Raw genomic sequence first — 17,529 nt, forward strand, 5'->3', positions numbered from 1 at the left:
CAGGGCTAGTAACAGAGAGCCCCATTGTTATTCCTAAGTGTAAAGGAGAGAGACAGAACCCAGATAGTGCACTGTGGACAAAGGCCACCTGGCTGGATCTGGGCCTTTGGATGGAAGAACATGATCAGTCTGGAGCAGTGCTGCAGCCAAGAGTGTTAAGGGAGTAAATCCCCAGTCTCACTCTCATACACTCCTTTTATCTTCTGCTGCAGCTGCCCGTTGGTTGAACCTAAATGGAAGCCAGAGAACATGAGAGACACGTGATGCAGTCCAAACAGTTCAGCCCCAAAGCAGAGTCAGAGGGTGGAGATTATAAAAATGGCTACAAATTTTTCACATTTCTATGTGCTCCAAGAGATAGAGTCTATTCCCCCAACTCCCTTGAATCTCACCTTGGCCATATGACTTAACTTTGGCCAATGAGGCATTAGCAAACATGACACTAACGTAGTTTTGAAAGGCACTTAACACTGGCACTTGCAAAACTATCCTCTCACAGTTTCTGAGACCTCTACCATCTATGCTATGTGAAGAAGTCTGAGCTAGCCTACTGGATGATGAGAGAGATATCTTACTAGTTTCTCTGGCATTTGGCCAGCTAGCACTCAGAAGTAGAGTGACCTGGTAGACTGGCAGAAGACCACAGAAGCATGCATGAGCCCAACCAAAACTATCAGAACTGCCTAGGTGAGCCAACCCCAAATGGCTAACCTGCAGAATTGTGAGTTTAATTAATTGTTATACAGTAATAACTAACTGATATAAGGGGCTAATGGAAAATATCCAGCACAAATTCTAAAAATTTTATGCTTTATATTTCACAGTTCTTTAATCCATACGGAAATAATTTTTTGTATGCTATGAGGTAGGAATCTAATTTATCTTATATGTCTAGTCAATTGTCTCCAACAATTTATTGAATAGTAAACCCTTTCTTCACTGACTTCTAATGCTGCTTCAATCATATATCATATATGTACAGAGCTGTTTCTGGACTTTTAATTCTATTCTCTTTATCTGTTTGTCTAAGTCTGCATCACTACCACATGTTTTAATGATTATAACTTCATAATAAATCTTGATATCTGGTAGAGAAATTCCCTTCACCATATCTTTTTTCTTCAAAACTCTGATGTTCTCAATCCTTTACATAGCTAGATCAACTTCAGGATCTGCTTGTATTTAAATAAGAATTGAATTAAATTTGTAAATTAATTTGGAAAAAAGATATATTTATAATATTGCATGTTCATACTTAATAACATGATATGTCTTCGTTACTATTGAGAATGATGTCTATTTTCTTTCTTTAGTTTTTAAAATATTGGCATATAGGAACATTACTAATATTTGTATGTTGATCTTATATCCAGCAATCCGGGCTCTCTTATTAGTTCTAATAACTTTATATATTCTTTCAGATTTTCTGTAAGGACAGTATTATAAATATTGGCAGTTTTTGTTTCTTTTTATCCAATTCTCTGACTCTTGTTTGTTTTTATTGTCTTATTGCATTTGTTAAGCCCTGCAGTACAATGTGGAATTGGAGGAATGAAAGTAGCTATCTTTGTTTCTTTAATCTGCTAATGTGGTATATATTAATTACATCAATAGATTTTCTTTATTGAACATTGGCATTTCTTGGATAAATCAAACTTGGTCATGATATATTACATTTTAATTCACTTCTGAATTAAGTGTAACATTTACTCAGAATTTTTATGCTTGTTATTAGTAATTTTGCTGATAATTTTTGTTTTCTATACTGTTCCTGTCCATTTTTGCTGTCAAGGTTATACTAGCCTCATAAATTGAGCTGGGTAACTTATCCTAATTATCTATTAGTTGAAGCATTAGGAGTAATCTGTTCTTTGAAGGTTCTGTAAAATTTGCTTTTTGAAATCCTATTAATTAGATTTAATGGGTACTGGTTAGTCCAAGTTTCCTTTTAATTCTTGAGACGTGCGGGAGAAGTAATTGCTTTCTCCTGGCTTTGTGTTTCCATATGAAGGAAACTGCTTGTGTAATGCCCTTGGCCTTGAGCCTCATCTCCACAATATCGCCTCTACAGAGATTTGGATGACTGATGAGCTCAGCTCCTTATGGGTTCTTTCCTTCCAGTCTTTCTGTCTGCAAGATTTGTGTTCTAGTTAGCTGTCTTCCACAGAATAAGCGAGTTGTATATCTGTTGGAAGAGCCAAGGTTGTCCATCTGTGTGATGATTAAGTAATTATGTTGAATTCAGGGGCAAATAATCACAAGTCCACTTAGCTGCAGACCAAAGCTACTTTCTCTAAACTGCTTCATCAGTAATAAATGTGCTATTTTGACCCCCTTCTGCCTTCTTAGTGATAAAGAATTTGGAGGGGAAAGAAAGTGTGTTATTCTTTGACTGCTTCTCAAATTGGAACATGTGGTACATTAGTTGAATACTTTGAAAAATAAATAGAACTGGAGAAATTAAGGCTCTGGGGTGGCAAGCATTCATGGTTTATAGCTTTAGAGTCTTGAATTGGAATTTTGTAGCAACCCAGATTGTGCAATTGACTTTTGTGGGGATGGCTTCCTCAGGTGGCTTTAGCCCTTGGGTTTTAGTAAGCATGGCATACATGGAATTGTGACCTTGCTTGATCGGTCACCACAGTTTGTGGTAGTTTTGTCCTCAGGTGTTTGGTTGTTTTTCTGCAAAAGAGTTATTTCAGTTTTATTTTTTTATACTGTTAAAAATATATATATAAAACTTATCATTTTAACCATTTAAATATAAAGTTAGTAGCATTAAATACATTTACATTGTTGTATAACAAAAGGGCTACTTTTAAAAAATGGTGAAATTATTAAACAAGGGCTTCTCTGGTCTGGGTGTGTGGATGCCTACAGATTGACCATGAATGCTGCACCCAGCTTGAACTGATATTCTAGGAGAAACTGAATCAGAGATGAGATCTCCTGTTCCATTGGTCCAAATTAGGTCACATGCCCAACCCTGAACCAATGGCTGTGGCCAGGAGCCTGAGTAATGCCGTTTGTTGTTTTAGACCGCGCCACATGGCTCACTCCTAGAGCCAGGGGTAGCATATGCCTTTCTCAAATCACAGGGTGGCTAGATAGGTGGGTAGGTAGATTAGACAGATGATAGATAGATGATAGATAGATAGATAGATAGATAGATAGATAGATAGATAGATAGATAGATTAGATGGATGGGAGATAGAGCAACCCCAAGCTAGAACAGATGCTGTAGAAGCAACAATGATGTCCCCCCTACAGCCACTTCTTAAAGATAATCAGTGGTGAATATCACACATATACTTTTTTTTCCGACAAAATTGGAAACTTACTATGTAGTATCATTGTCTAAGACAGTAGTTACTAGCCACATGTGACTATTTAAATTTAAATTAAATTAAATTATAATTTAGCTCCTGTTAAAGTAGCCACATTTCAAGTGCTCAGTAGCCACGCATGGCTGGTGACTGCCTTATCAAACAGTTCAGATATCAAACATTTCCATCATCACAGAATATACTTTGGAGTTAACACTTGGTAACTTGAAACCAAGTATTTGAAAAGTTTATCTTTTATGCCTGCAAAATATTCCATTGAAGGTTGTGCCAGTAATAATTTAACCATTCCCATGTGAACATTTTTATGGCTGATACATATACCTAAATAAAATTCTAAAAATGTATACGAGAAAGTCTCCGCTCATCCTCACAAGCACTGAAAGTCTCATTTAAAAACAAATATTGTCAATTTGACAGGCAAAAGTAGATCCCAACTCTGTTTCTGTAAATATTAGTAAAGTTGAACAATAACTCAATGTAATTTGTTACATATCTCAAAGACGTAGACATTCAGGGAGCCACAGGACGTTTTTATACCGTGCAACATCGACATATTGTTGCTCAGAGTGTGGGAAAAAGACCGCTCGACAGAGGGGAAAGCAACTGGGACGCACACACGAGAGGTGGGGACCCCTGGGGCACGCAGAAGAGGGAAGATATGCAGAGCCGCAGATGTTGAGGTGAAATGGGAGGAGGGAAAAACCTGGGTTTGGTTTAGAAGGTCGCTGAAGTCACAGCGCATCTCATCACCTGGAGCTGTCCTCAGCGGCTGCGACTCGGGTCGCAAGCCGGGGTCGTGCGCTGCGGAGCATCCAGCGACTCCGGCGCCTGGCACTAACGCGACCCTGGGCCCGCGGCCCGAACGGCCAGGCGCCTCGCCTAGGCCGCGCCCCTGCGCGTTTGTGAGCTGGCCCCGGGTGACACTGCAACACTCGGGGCGAGGCCAGGGCCTCCATTTAATTCCCCGTAGGGACGCGCGCCAGCCGCGGCGAGCAGGATAGAGAACGCGCTTCTGGGTTCTTGGCTTGCGCATCGGAATCTCTCGGGCAGATTGGGGTTCTGATTTAGTCAGTCTGGGGTTGGCCGGAGCATTTGATACTAACGAGCAGCCGGGTCGGAGAGCCGCTGGTCTGGGCACTGGTCCTCGGACGTTCCCACCACGCTAATCAACAGAGTCCAACTTCGGAGATAGTCGTGATGAGAGGTGCTTCTACCAGAGGTTTTGTTTTTCTGACTGCCGGGTGAACAGCAAGTGTTACAGGCACGGTGAAAATAACACCTAGTGACGTGAGGGACCCAACTTGTCACTTCGACTAAATTGCTTCATAGAGTCTGACCTCTTTTTGCCTCAATTACCCCCAGGCAATTCTTCAGGCCCAGCTGGACTTCCAAACCATGAACCAAGCAGAAGGCGAGCGACAGGAGCCCAGGAATAACAGATCATACTTGTCTGGGGGAGGTGGTGTCTGCGCCACTGTTTAAAGGGACCCCCGGGACCACGAGGATTTGGAGGCGGGTCTGCCTTTGTAGCTAACCAGGAAGAGCGCTGGGGAGTGAGTGTAGGCAGGAGAGGTGGCTGAGCTCTGAGAAAGCGCCTAGGTGATGTGACCTACCTTCTCCAAACATCTAAACAGCAGGACAAGTAAAGTTACAAGACTAATTTAGTTTTAGCCTAATACAACCAAAACACAGTATCAGAAAAACAGGAAGTATTTATAGAATATGAGCGTGTAATTGAAGAACTAGATATAGAGCTTTTAGAAAAAATAGAAGACTTAAAAAGGCTCTTGTGTGGTTTACTAATTTCAGTATCTAAAACAGAACAAAGCTAGACCAGTTACACAGAATAATGGTTAGCACAGCTGCTTTACACGCAGAAGGTCCTGGGTTCGAGTGCCAGTGGCCCATATGGGGAGCCCACCAGGCTCAGGCAATGCGTTGAGAGCTCGTGGCAGGAGATGCCCACGCCTTCAGAGATTCAGTTCTTAAGGGGAGATGGCAACCTCCCTAGGTCAGGGGTGGAAGGGGATAAGGGGGACTAAAGTTTAAAAAATAATAAAATAAATAAAATAAACTATAACAAAACTAAATAAACTAACGAGTTTTTACCATGAGTGAAACAAAGTTTTCTAAAATTGACACTTTCATGCATATTTTCCGATGAATGCTATCACATCTATATTTCAAAGTGATGTTTAAAATGTCCTTAGAGTGCTAGTTTAAACTTCAATGCATTATTATCCTTAGACTCATATCAAAGCCTCACCTGATTCATTTGCAGGGGCCTTTGCGGAATAGGGCACTTCCAACCTTGGCTGGTCACTGCCTCCTTGGTGAGATGTCACAGCCCTTTTGGTTATCAGGATGGTCGGCCCACTACTTTTCCCAGCCCTTTTCCTTAGCCTTGCAACTATTAAATTGTTTGTGTATGGACCTCCCAACATTTCCTATCACCACCAAATTCCAATTTAAAGTTGAATAATGAATGCAATTAACTCTAGAATTTATGAAAAGCAGTGAAACTCCCTTTTATATAATTCTACATGTGTAGCTTTTTAGTATGCTTTTTTGTGGGTTGGATTCCGAGTCATCTGCCTAATGAGTTAACTTGGTAACTCATAATTGGCAATACATACAATTTGCTGGTGTTTTATAAGTCTGTGTTATTTTTTTAAATTGATAGGATTGACATATAACGTTAGTTTCTGGTGTACAGAATAATGATTTGATATTTGTATATATTGCAAAATGATCACAATAAGTATAGTTAACATTATCACCATATATAGTTACAAAATTTATTTCTCATGATGAGAGCTTCTAAGATCTACTTTTAGCAAATATATAATACAGTATTATTATCCATTGCTATCATGCTATATATTATATCCCCAGGATTTGTTATAACTGAAATTCTTTATCTTTTGACCCCCTTCATTCATTTTCCCCACCTCCTCCTGCCTTTGGGAAACCACCAGTCTGTTCTCTGTATCCATGAGTTCAAGTTTTTGTCATTTTTTTTTTTAGGTTCCACATGTAAATGAGGTTATACAGTATTGTCTTTCTGTCTGATTTATTTAACTTAAAATAATGTGCTTGAGATCCTCTATGTTGTCATAAATGTCAAGATTTCTTTTTTATAGCTGAGTAATATTTGTGTGTGTGTGTGTGTGTGTGTGTGTGTGTGTGTGTCACATTAGTAACAATCCATTCATCCATTGATGGACACTTAGGTTTCTTCTGTGTCTTGGATATTGAAAATATTGCTGCAGTGAACATAGGGGTGCATATATCTTTTTAAGTTAGTGTTTTTGTTTCCTTCAGATAAATACCCAGAAATAGCTAGGTCATATAGTAGTTCTATTTGTAAGCTTTTGAGGAACCTCCATACTCTTTTGTATAGTGGCTGCACCAGTTTATATTCCCACCAATAGAGCACGAGCGATCCCTTTTCTTCACATCCTCATCACTTGTTATTTCTTCTTTTTTAATATAGCCCTTCTAACTGGTGTGAGGTGATATCTCATTGTGGTTTGATTTGCATTTCCCTGATTAGTGATGTTAAGCACCTTTTCATATACCTCTCATCCATCTGTATCTTCTTTGGGAAAATGTCTATTTAGATCCTCTGCCCATTTTTTAATAGGATTGGTTTTTTCCTATTGAGTTATATGAGTTCTTTATATATTCTGGATATTAATCTTTAACAGATTTACAAATATTTTCTCTCAAATTGCAGGGGTTGCCTTTTCATTTATTTTTTCACCTTTTCATTTTATTGATGGTTTCCTTTGCTGTGCAGAGGCTTTTTAGTTCAAAGTAGTCACGCTTGTTTATTTTTGCTTTTGTTGCTTTGCGTTTGGTGTCAAATCCAAAAATTCATCACCAAGAGTGATGCCAAGGAGCTTACCCCCTACATTTTCATTTAGGATTTGTAGGATTTCAGGTCTTACCTTCAAGTCTTTAATCCATTTGATTTAGTTTTTGTGTATGATGTTAGTGGTTCAGTTTCATTCTTTTGCACGTGGCTGTCCAGTTTTCCCAACATCATTTATTGAAGACACTATCCTTTCCCCATTGTATATTCTTAGCTCCTTTATCGCAAGTTAATTGACATACACGTGTGGGTTTATTTCTGGGTGGTCTATTCTATTCCATCTATGTATCTATCTTTGTGCCAATACCATACTTTTGGAAATACAGATAATTTGCTGGTGTTCCAGAAGTCTGTTTTATTTCATTTTTAATTGAGGGCATTAAAAACTGCTGCTTAGTGTATTCGCCTTCTTAGCATAATGTAGAGATGAAAAAATCTTCTTAGTATTAACATGGCAATTCATATCACCATTGATCATTGGAATGTAGGTAGTTTTCTTACTCCCTACCACCTTCTTTTAGGGAGTTTAAATACTAAGTTCTTGACTTATAATTTAAACTCCATATTAAATGAAAAGCAGATTGAGATTATCTTTATCTAAGAATTCTCAAATTTTATTCTTAACTGGAAAATAAGTTCCAAAAACATTTTGTCATGGTAACTCCTATAATACTGTTTATCTAATTCAGCTTGGAAACTTTGTTTCTGTATCTTTCCTCATTTATACAATAATGTAAATATGAAATGATATGTTTTCCCATTCATTTCATGACCAATTATGACTGATTATGAATAAGAGAGGGAAAACTTATTAACTTTATAGCACTTAGTAAAATTCTGTTTTAAACTGTTATACAACATAAAATGTGGTCTGTGAACATCCATATATTTTAAAATAGTAAATAACTTAACAAGCTAAAGTTCAAATAAAATTAATCAAAATCCAGTTTTTAATTATATACAGTTAATTACTTGTGAGTGAAATGGCTGAAATAAGTAAAAAAGCCAAATTGGCTTTTCTTCCTCTTAGTGGTTATGCATACAAAGTTAAATTCAATATTAATTGAAAGCGAACAATCCAGAAAGAAAAAATGGCACACATTTGACTTTAGTAAAAATTGTTTAGTTGTTTTTCTATCTGCAGAAGACTTATCATTTTAGGTTCATTCCTTTTCACTGCCCTACTGGTAAATATTCAGTAAATCCAAACAAAAAGTGTTATCAAGCATCGGTAAAATATAACTGGTCAGGCATCTTTTAAAACATTATATAGTATATTCCAAAAGTCAACAAACGATTCGCTAATTACTGGTTTGGGATACTTGTTATTTCCTCATATAATTGAGTTGGTGGCCTAACTACATTATTCTGTAACAAGTAAAGCATCTGGAGTAGACTTGTTTTGAAAACAATTACCTTGAGTATATATTATTTTTAACTATACAATTTTGTTACATTTTTATGGTAATGTTAGAAACTATTATTTTTTTCCCCCATGTTGAATTGTAGTAGTTTACTCCCTAGGCAAGTGGGGAAACTGTACCAGTAAAGCACTGCAAATGAGAAAGTAGGGGCAGCGGGCTCATGCATGGATTGTCCTCATGTGGGATCATCAGGTCAAGGAGAGTAAACATTTTCCAGACTGCTTTACCAGAAGATTCAACCAATTTTCAGTACCCCCAAAATATATTCCCATATGTTGTCTCAGCACTGGGCCATCATTTTTATTAATGTACTTAGTTGAGTTTTATCATTCCATATAATTCAACTAATTTTATCATTTATCCCATATGTTGTCTCAGCACTGGGCCATCATTTTTATTAATGTACTTAGTTGAGTTTTATCATTCCATATAATTCAACTAATTTAGTTGTTTTGCATTTCATTAGCAAAGATTTTATTTCCTCATTTCTTAAAGTTGTCTGCATTTCCAAGCATATAACCTTTCTGTGATCTTCTCTGACCACTCCCCTTCGGAATTTAATCACTGACTTTAATTTCTATTAAACCTTTATAAACTTTTGGTAAATTTTCAACATCTATAGAGCAAGTTGTAATTCTTTTCTTAATCTTACTTTTAAAATTTATGTAAATTTTTGCTTTTTAGATATATAGTTTTGTGATTTAACAAATACACTGTCAATCAAAATCAGGATACAGAACAGTTCTTTAACCACTTCAAATTCCTTCATGCTGCCCCTTTATATTCCCACATCCTCTCACCCTCATCGTTAACCTCTGATATCCACTAATTGCTTTCTGACTCTACAGTTTTGCCTTCTCCAGAATGCCATCTAAATGGATGGGCATGCTACAGTATATAACCTTTTCAGCCTGGCTTCTTTCAGTTAGCATAATACATTTGAAATTTATCCATATTGTCATCAATAGTTTATTCTTTTTTGTTGTTTAGTAGTATTCCAATAAACCTAAGTTTGTTTATTCACTCACCCACTGAAGGATATTTGGGTTGTTTCTGGTTTGGGGCTGTTACGAATAATTACATTTCATTATGTATTATGAAAAAAGGAAAATATATCCTATAAACATTTGCATACATATTTTTGTGTGGACATAAGTTTTTGTCTCTTAAATACCTGGGAGTGGATTGACTGAGTGCAATATTTAACTAGGTGTATATTTAACTAATAAGAAACTACCAAACTTTTCCAAAATGGTTGTGCCATTTTGCTTTCTTATTATCCATGTATGAGTTCCGGTTGCTCTAAATTCCTTGATTCTTTTGCTTTCCTTTTTACTATGTACATTAAAAGGCATTTTAAACACCTCTCATGATAGCTGGTTTAAAAATATCCATAAATGAATGTGTTCTCTGCCACTTAAATATACCAGTCTGTTTTTCTCTAGTGATATTAAAGATTTTTTAATTTAATTTTTGTCCATATTAAATGTATTGAATACTTAGTATGCAGGATGGTGCCAAGCCATTTCTTTTCTATACTGATACCCATTTGCCTAACAAGATGATGTGGATTGCTCTATCTTTGCCCATTTCTCAAATGTTGGCATTCTTTGGTTGCTTCTCACTCTGCTCTCTTCCTAGGTGGCTTTAAATCTGTTCCTAAAGTTTCAGTTATTATCTCCTATAGAGCATTCTGAGCTTCAGGCCTGAGGCATCTCCACCTGCATGTCCTTCAGGCATCAGGAACTCAATGCTTATTTCTTCAAATCCTGCCCCTCCATTCCCTATTTTAGACAGCATACAGTGCCATTTTCCCAGTTGCCAGGACAGAAAGAAGGGAATTATTTGTAACTCCTATCTCTTACTTATTTCTCACATCCAAAGGTCACTGGGTTTTGTCAAAACATTAATCCATTTCTACCCATTGTTTTATACTTTCTTACTCAGACCCCTTCAAGCCCTTCCATGCACTGGCCCAGGATGACCTTTCAACACACAAATCTGAGCTAGTTAAGCCCCAAAGGCTCCCATGGCTCCTCATGATTAAGGAATAAATTCTTTAAGATTTGTTACGTTTTTTTTTTTTAAACTGTCCATCTCTCTCTCCTTTACCTAATGCCTGAATTCAGAAGCCAGACTGCCAGATTTTGAATTCTAACTCTACCACTTACTGCTTTTACCTTAGACTAACATAATAACCTCTCCACACACAGTTGTATTCAAAGTTATACAATATAATGAAAAGATTTATACCACTGTGTGAGAAAGTTTGGCTCCTTGGCTTTTTAAAAGAGAGAAAGCAAATATCGTGTTTTTATTACAACCACACATCAAGTTTCTGATTCACTTATACTCTGGAGCCAGGCCTGGATATGAATCTCGGCTCTGCCACTTATTAGCTATTTTCTCTTTGGCAAGCAACTTAACTTTGTTTTCTCTGTATATAATGGGAATAGTATCTGCCTCATAGTTATTGTGAGGATTAAATGAATTAATGTATCTAAAAGGCTTTAAACAATGCCAGGGGCATAGTAAGCACCATTTTAAGTATTAGCTATTATTATTATTTAACTAATGGGGAAGTAAGTCCCTAATTCCACCCATCCTTGGTGCCCTTCCAGTGAATCCTGAAACACCAGCACTTCTTTCTATCACAGAAATTATCAGCACAGTCAATGTATTCAAATTACTTTTCTTCCCTATACCCTAAGGTGTCTGAAAGATATTTCTTTGCTTCAAACATTCTGGCCTCTAAAAACTCAAGGCTTATCCACTTTCTGCTGTAGGGCCTTTTTAGTCTGTTTACCACAGCCTCTCCAAACACTAGATATGATCCTAGAGGCATTCTGACTTTATGAATACAAATGTGAAATGAGAATCATACCATCACAAATGGATTTTTGTTGAGAAAGTATTTTTTTGTATGTACTCAAACCAATTTAACTTCTTGATCAGTTTTCTATACAGTACAACAAAAACAATTTATATTTTTTTCCATTTTCATTTTACTGAAATCATTTTCATTGGTTTTTTCCCCCCCACGTACATTACAAAGTAATTAATTGATTCATCAGTCATTCTGTAATTCAAACTGTAATTCTTCCAATTACAGTTTTTGCCATTGAGTTCCTTAGGGTCAAATTAAAATATAAATTTTATTGATGTAATTCTATTAAATTTGGTCAATAACTGTGGGCAGTTTTACTTTGCTAAATATTTCTATCAAGTAATTTTTCTAGGGTCAATTTTGGCAAATTTTTTTTTTAATGTTCTTGTCGTTTATCAGATTTTGGCAACTTTTAATCTTACAAGATGTGATTCTTCAGTATGATTTTCTCTAATACGCTTATCATGTGCAGTGTTAGCTGTTCTAATTTTATTTCTACAATGGGAATTCATTTCTTGTGATTTGGATAAAAACTTGTTTGAATTCACTTCTTCACTAAAAACTGTTAATCTTGTTATCAGTTCTCCAGGACTATCCTTGAGGTCAAAACATGTCACCTCACTTCTCTTCCCCCTGTCACCTTCACATCATTCATTCCTATTTACCCCCTCAGATGCCACTTAAGCAGCACTTGCTCAGGGAAGCCTCTCCTGATCTCTAAGATTAGACCAAGTTTCCTTGCTTATGCTTAGATAGTACATTTTTTTCTTTCATCATAGTTATTACAATTTATAAGTTTACATTTCCATGAGTATTCTCTTCCTCATTAAACTTTGCTCACTGAAGGCAGGGACTTTGTTTTCCTTACTACTGGATCCCTGGCACATAAAAGGCACTCAAATTTATTAAAAGAAGGATGAAAAGGAAAATGGTATCTTTCATCCTCAGTGCACATATATAATGCCTGACCAATTCTAGGCACTCATTAAAAGCTGTTTGCATTTCCTCCTTATTGTCTATTTCTGGTTTGTTACGGTCTCACAAATAATGAATTATTTTTTTCCTCAATATTAATTTTTAAAGTTAACTTTTGGATGGTATGTATTTTTAAGCTTTTAATAGCCACGCTACTCTAGTAGTCTCCTCATCCCTTCTCTACAAGACTGCCATACTGTACGACTCCATATATTCTACGGCAGGGAGTTGCTTAATGTACTATCATTGCATCCTCACCTCACTCTGAATGGAAAAGCATTCAGGTACTTCCTAGTTAAAGTTGGTTATAACAGCAGTTCTAAACCCTAAGCTATACATCAAAATCACATGGGATATTTTAAAAACAGAAATGCTTGGGTCGCACCCTAAAATTTTATTGAGTCATAAAGTATTCAAACTCCCCGTGTGACTACAGAGCCAGGGTTAGAAAACACCAGGTAGGAGCACAGAATGAGTGTGAGAGAAGTGGTTAGACATTAATCTGGATGGGCAGGTGTGTGACAGAGTTTTAAGGGCCCTGTATTCAATAATAAGGAATTGGAATTTAATTCAACATGCAGTGAGGAGAGTTTTCAAAGGCTAGTGAAATAATTAGATCTATAAGAAAGGCTAGCTTGGTAGCAATGTGACAGATAGGTGGGCAAGGTGTAGATCCTGCATCAGGAGAGGAGGCTACGAGCCCAGGGATACATGGTGAGGACTTGAACTAGGGTGGTTGCTGTGCAAACAGGAAGGATGGGAATGGAAAACGACTGAAAAGGACATTTGACAGAACTTGATAAATGGAATGTGTAGAGTGATGAAAGAGGGAAAAGTTGAAGACCACTCCAAGATTTCCAGGCTAAGCAACAAGATGCAATCTGATGATGTCATTACCTGATCGAAAAATACAAATGTAAAGATAGAATGGAGTAAGTAGAAGAAACCAATTGTTTCCATCTATGATGAAACTGAAGTTCCTTGTGTAGGCCATGTAGGTGGAGCTAGAATAGCAGGAAACTGCAAACTAAGATCTAGAGTTCAGAAGAGAGGTTAAGGTCTGAGTGTCAACAAGATTTTTGGTAACAGCTGAGACCATAGGAATGGATAAAATTGAACAAGGCATTGCCTATGTATCATCAAAGTACTTAGCAGAGAATTAAATCAGACTCTATCATTAAACTTACTTAACCACATAATCTTAATTTTAATAAAGCTCAGGCAGAGCACCATTAAAAATAAGCAGAAGTTAATGTGAAGTGTAGATGATGCTATATTAAATTATCTGCAATCTGTAGAACTTTAAATAAGACTGTATATCTGAACTTACTTAGAACACATCAGTCTATTTAGCTTGGAAAGATTAGTTTCTGAGCTTGTTACATAGCAGATTAATAAGTTAGCTCCTCATCTATGATATCAGAACTCCCCTAAATGAAACAACCAGATATTTGGTGATCTACTTCCTACAATGTAAAGACAACATAAATAAATCATTAAGCCAACTCATAAAAATACAACATGAACTTAATAACTGCAACAATGAATATCTAGAGATTGTCATTTTATCGGTGTTATCTATGTACATATGTGCTTGTGTGCCAAGTAGTTTTGTGTAACTTACTTAACTTTAATAATCCAAATTCATTATTGGGTCTGATTTTGCTTCAACAGAAAACAAACCAAAACCTAAGATTCCCAGGCCCCACTACTTCCAGAGAGTGAATGAACTTGTCTAGGGTGAGTCTCTGAAATCCTCATTTTTAAGAGGCCCCCAGGTAATTATGATGCAGGGCATTCAAGAACTATACTTTGAAGAATACTAGTTTATACTAGATCCATTTTAAACTCCAAAAAACATACTGAGAAATGTTCACAGATTACAGAAAAATGTTTTAAATAACACTTTTATGGCTTAAGTAGAAAATCTATTTCTTTATTCAAATCATGTTGACTTTCATGTATATTTTGAAATGACAGTTATAGCAAAGCTATCTGTATTTTAATTTCATGACATTCCACTCTAAATTCTTTACCATTTACCAAAAATAAATTTTTTATAAAGCTTACATTTTTTTCTAATTTTATACAGACTATCAATCTATACTTTTTTCTGTGTTTCTCTGAAAAATTAGAATAGCTTATGAGGATATTATATAAAACTAATTGGTATATTACACACCAAACATTAAGTACAGATTCTGTACAATGTAACAGTATACATATATATTACAAGAGACTAAGTGCCTTGTTAAAAGTAATAGTTTAAGAAATCTTTCATGGAAAAAATCTGTATCACAAAATATGGTGATGTAAGTATCAGCTGCTTTCTTCTCACGAATTTCTTTCAGTAGGCATTAACTGTCCATTTAGCTTCATTAACAGTTTTACCACAAGGCCAGCCTACAAAGTAAAACATGTTGATAATAAATGTGAAACCTGTTAGATGAGTAAATGACATACATGGCAGTGGGCAGTTCCCTAGCTATTTATTTGCAAAGGAACTTTCTTATCAGGAGGCAGCTTGTCAAGAATAGAGTATTTACTCAAGCTTTTGAAGAGATTTAAGAAGTTACCTACTGCATATAACTAGTGGCTCAGATAGGATACTAGTCAAGAGGGAAGGACTACCTTATAAATTGATAAAGAGATAGGGAATACTGACCAGAATTTTTTTTAATGTAAAAAAAAAGAGTTTCATTGTTGTAAGACTGAAATAAATCATTCAGATAACTTTCTGGCTTTGTTTGCTTACAAAGGCCTGCCATTTCTCCTTGGTCTTAAATATTTTAATTTCATGTCATATTAGCAGTTTTCTTGAAGTAAAATATATTGTCATTAAAAACAATTTTACTAATATAGTAGTTCATTATTAGAAGTCCAGAATAACAGATAAGTACTTACCTGTTTTGTGTGTACTATAAAGCTCATTTTATTTTCCATACTATGGATCTGAAAACATGTATCAGCATCTCCCAACTGCCACATAAAACAACCATACTTAAGACTGATGAGTAAAGCCTACAACATAATTAGAAATTGTTATATTGAAATACATATTAAAAACACCTATCTTCTCTTACTATCTACACTTATCTAGACAGGTCTAATTGTAGAATAAAACCTATTCAAAGTGTCACACTAACCTCACACAGCCTGTAGTACAGTTACATATATGGTAGCCTCTCAGGAGACTGAGAGCAATGATATTCTTTGTATCAGATTGACAAAAATTTTTAAAGATGCCATTTCTGTAGTATGTATGTGTACATATGTACACACACAGGAATATTATTCAGCCATGAGAAATAAGAAAATCCTGTCATTTGCAACAACATGGACGGAACTTGAGGGCATTATATTAAGTGAAATAAGTCAGATAAAGACAAATACCATATGATATCACTTACATGTGGAATCTAAAAAACTGAACTCATAGAAATGGAATAGAATGATGGTTAGCAGGGGCTGGTGGGTGAGTAAAATTAAAGGGATGTTGGTCAAAGAGTAAAAACTTTCGGTTATAAGATGAATGAGTTCTAGGGACCTCAATGTATAGCATGGTGATTATAGTTAATATTCTACTATATATTTGAAAGTATATAGTAGAGATCTTAAATGTTCTCATTATAAAAAGGAAATGGTAATTGTATTGTGTTGGAGGTATTACCTAATAGTATGGTGGTAATAATGTTGCAATATATAAGTGTATCAAATCAGCATGTTGTATACCTTAAACTTATACAATGTTATGTATCTGAGTTAAAGCTGGGGGAAAAAGGATTTCCATTATATCAGTGACTTTTAAGAAAATTAAATGTACTACAAGTTTTTACTCTCTGTAGTTTAAAACAATTCCATATACTTTATTCAGTACCTTTTGAATATTCACATAGTACTTTCAGATCTAAAATTTATGTAATAAGGTTAATATGTTGATGCAATTTCATCTCACTGAAAATAAGTATACAGATATTTATTGTAAAAATAAGTATAATTAAAAAATTAATAATATACCCTTCATAAATTCAACAGAACTATTTAGAGCAACCTATTCCTACATTTACTAATATAATGGTATATTTAAGCAGACATTCAATATAGTCTTTTGATTATTTTTAAATAATTCTCTCTTAGCAGTAACTTGCATTTTCTTGCCCTAAAAATCTATTTTTGTATATACATATACAAAGCGTTCATCCTATCCTTTAAAATATGTATGTTTAGAAACATTAGGTCTATGGCCATGCTACCCTGAACATGCCCGATCCCGACTGATCTTGGAAGCTAAGTAGGGTCAGGTCTGGTTAGTACTTGGAGGGGAGACCACCTAGGAAGACCAGATGCTATAGGTGTAAAAAAAAAAAAAAAAAAAGAAACATTAGCTTTCTATGATTAACAGTTCTCAACATATTGACTGTAAATAATATACTAAGGATATGCTAAAAAGATAATGGTTTAGGGCATTTTAAAATCGAGGTTCTATAAATGAAACAGTGTAATTAATTTACATGAATGTATATCATGTATAATGGGAAACTAATGACATTCTTTTTTATAGTAGAATAGCTATTGTAAAATATAACTTTATCAACAGGATATGCTAAAATAGCTATTTATCAATGTGCACACTGAAACACTGAGTCAAGATATCATAATACCTTAAACTGCCTATCTTTTTGATCAGTCATTGAAAATTTGTTTTATCAAGAGGCAGGAAATAATCCATTAATATAGCCTTAAAACTGTTCAATATAAGAAACAAATACATCTGTGGTATAGCAACTCAATTATATGGAAGTCGAATTATCAATAAAAGTTGAGACCATAAGTTAAATATAAAAGTTTTGTTATTAAAAGACAATGTGCAGGGAAAAAGGAATTCTTGAGAAATCCACAATAATGAAAACAGCTAGACTTGAAAAGCCAAAGAGTCCACATGGTTTTAAGAAATCTATCTGCTTCAGAAGGAAAAAGTAGCTCTCATTATGAGGTAAAACCTACAAAGGGCTTGGTGAA

At 35.5% G+C, this 17,529-nt stretch overlaps 1 protein-coding gene and 1 pseudogene across 4 annotated transcripts in view; one reads left to right on the plus strand and one right to left on the minus strand.

Annotated features, from left to right (window-relative positions):
* Positions 1 to 8,325: 8,325 nt before the first annotated feature.
* KRIT1 (KRIT1, ankyrin repeat containing) overlaps positions 8,326 to 17,529 on the minus strand; it is a 40,246-nt gene continuing 31,042 nt past the window's right edge. For all 4 annotated transcript variants that reach the window (XM_006911888.3, XM_015589441.2, XM_015589440.2 and 1 more), the window contains 2 exons: positions 15,415 to 15,531; positions 8,326 to 14,913 (listed from right to left, as the gene is read on the minus strand). In XM_006911888.3, coding sequence (XP_006911950.1) covers positions 14,845 to 14,913; positions 15,415 to 15,531 — 186 coding nt within the window. In that variant the 3' untranslated portion in view covers positions 8,326 to 14,844. The remainder of the gene's footprint in view (positions 14,914 to 15,414; positions 15,532 to 17,529) is intronic.
* On the plus strand, positions 16,747 to 16,865 carry LOC112479815 (annotated as a pseudogene).

Source organism: Pteropus alecto, unplaced genomic scaffold, assembly GCF_000325575.1.
Source record: "Pteropus alecto unplaced genomic scaffold, ASM32557v1 scaffold21, whole genome shotgun sequence".
NCBI classification, from domain to species: Eukaryota; Metazoa; Chordata; class Mammalia; order Chiroptera; family Pteropodidae; genus Pteropus; species Pteropus alecto.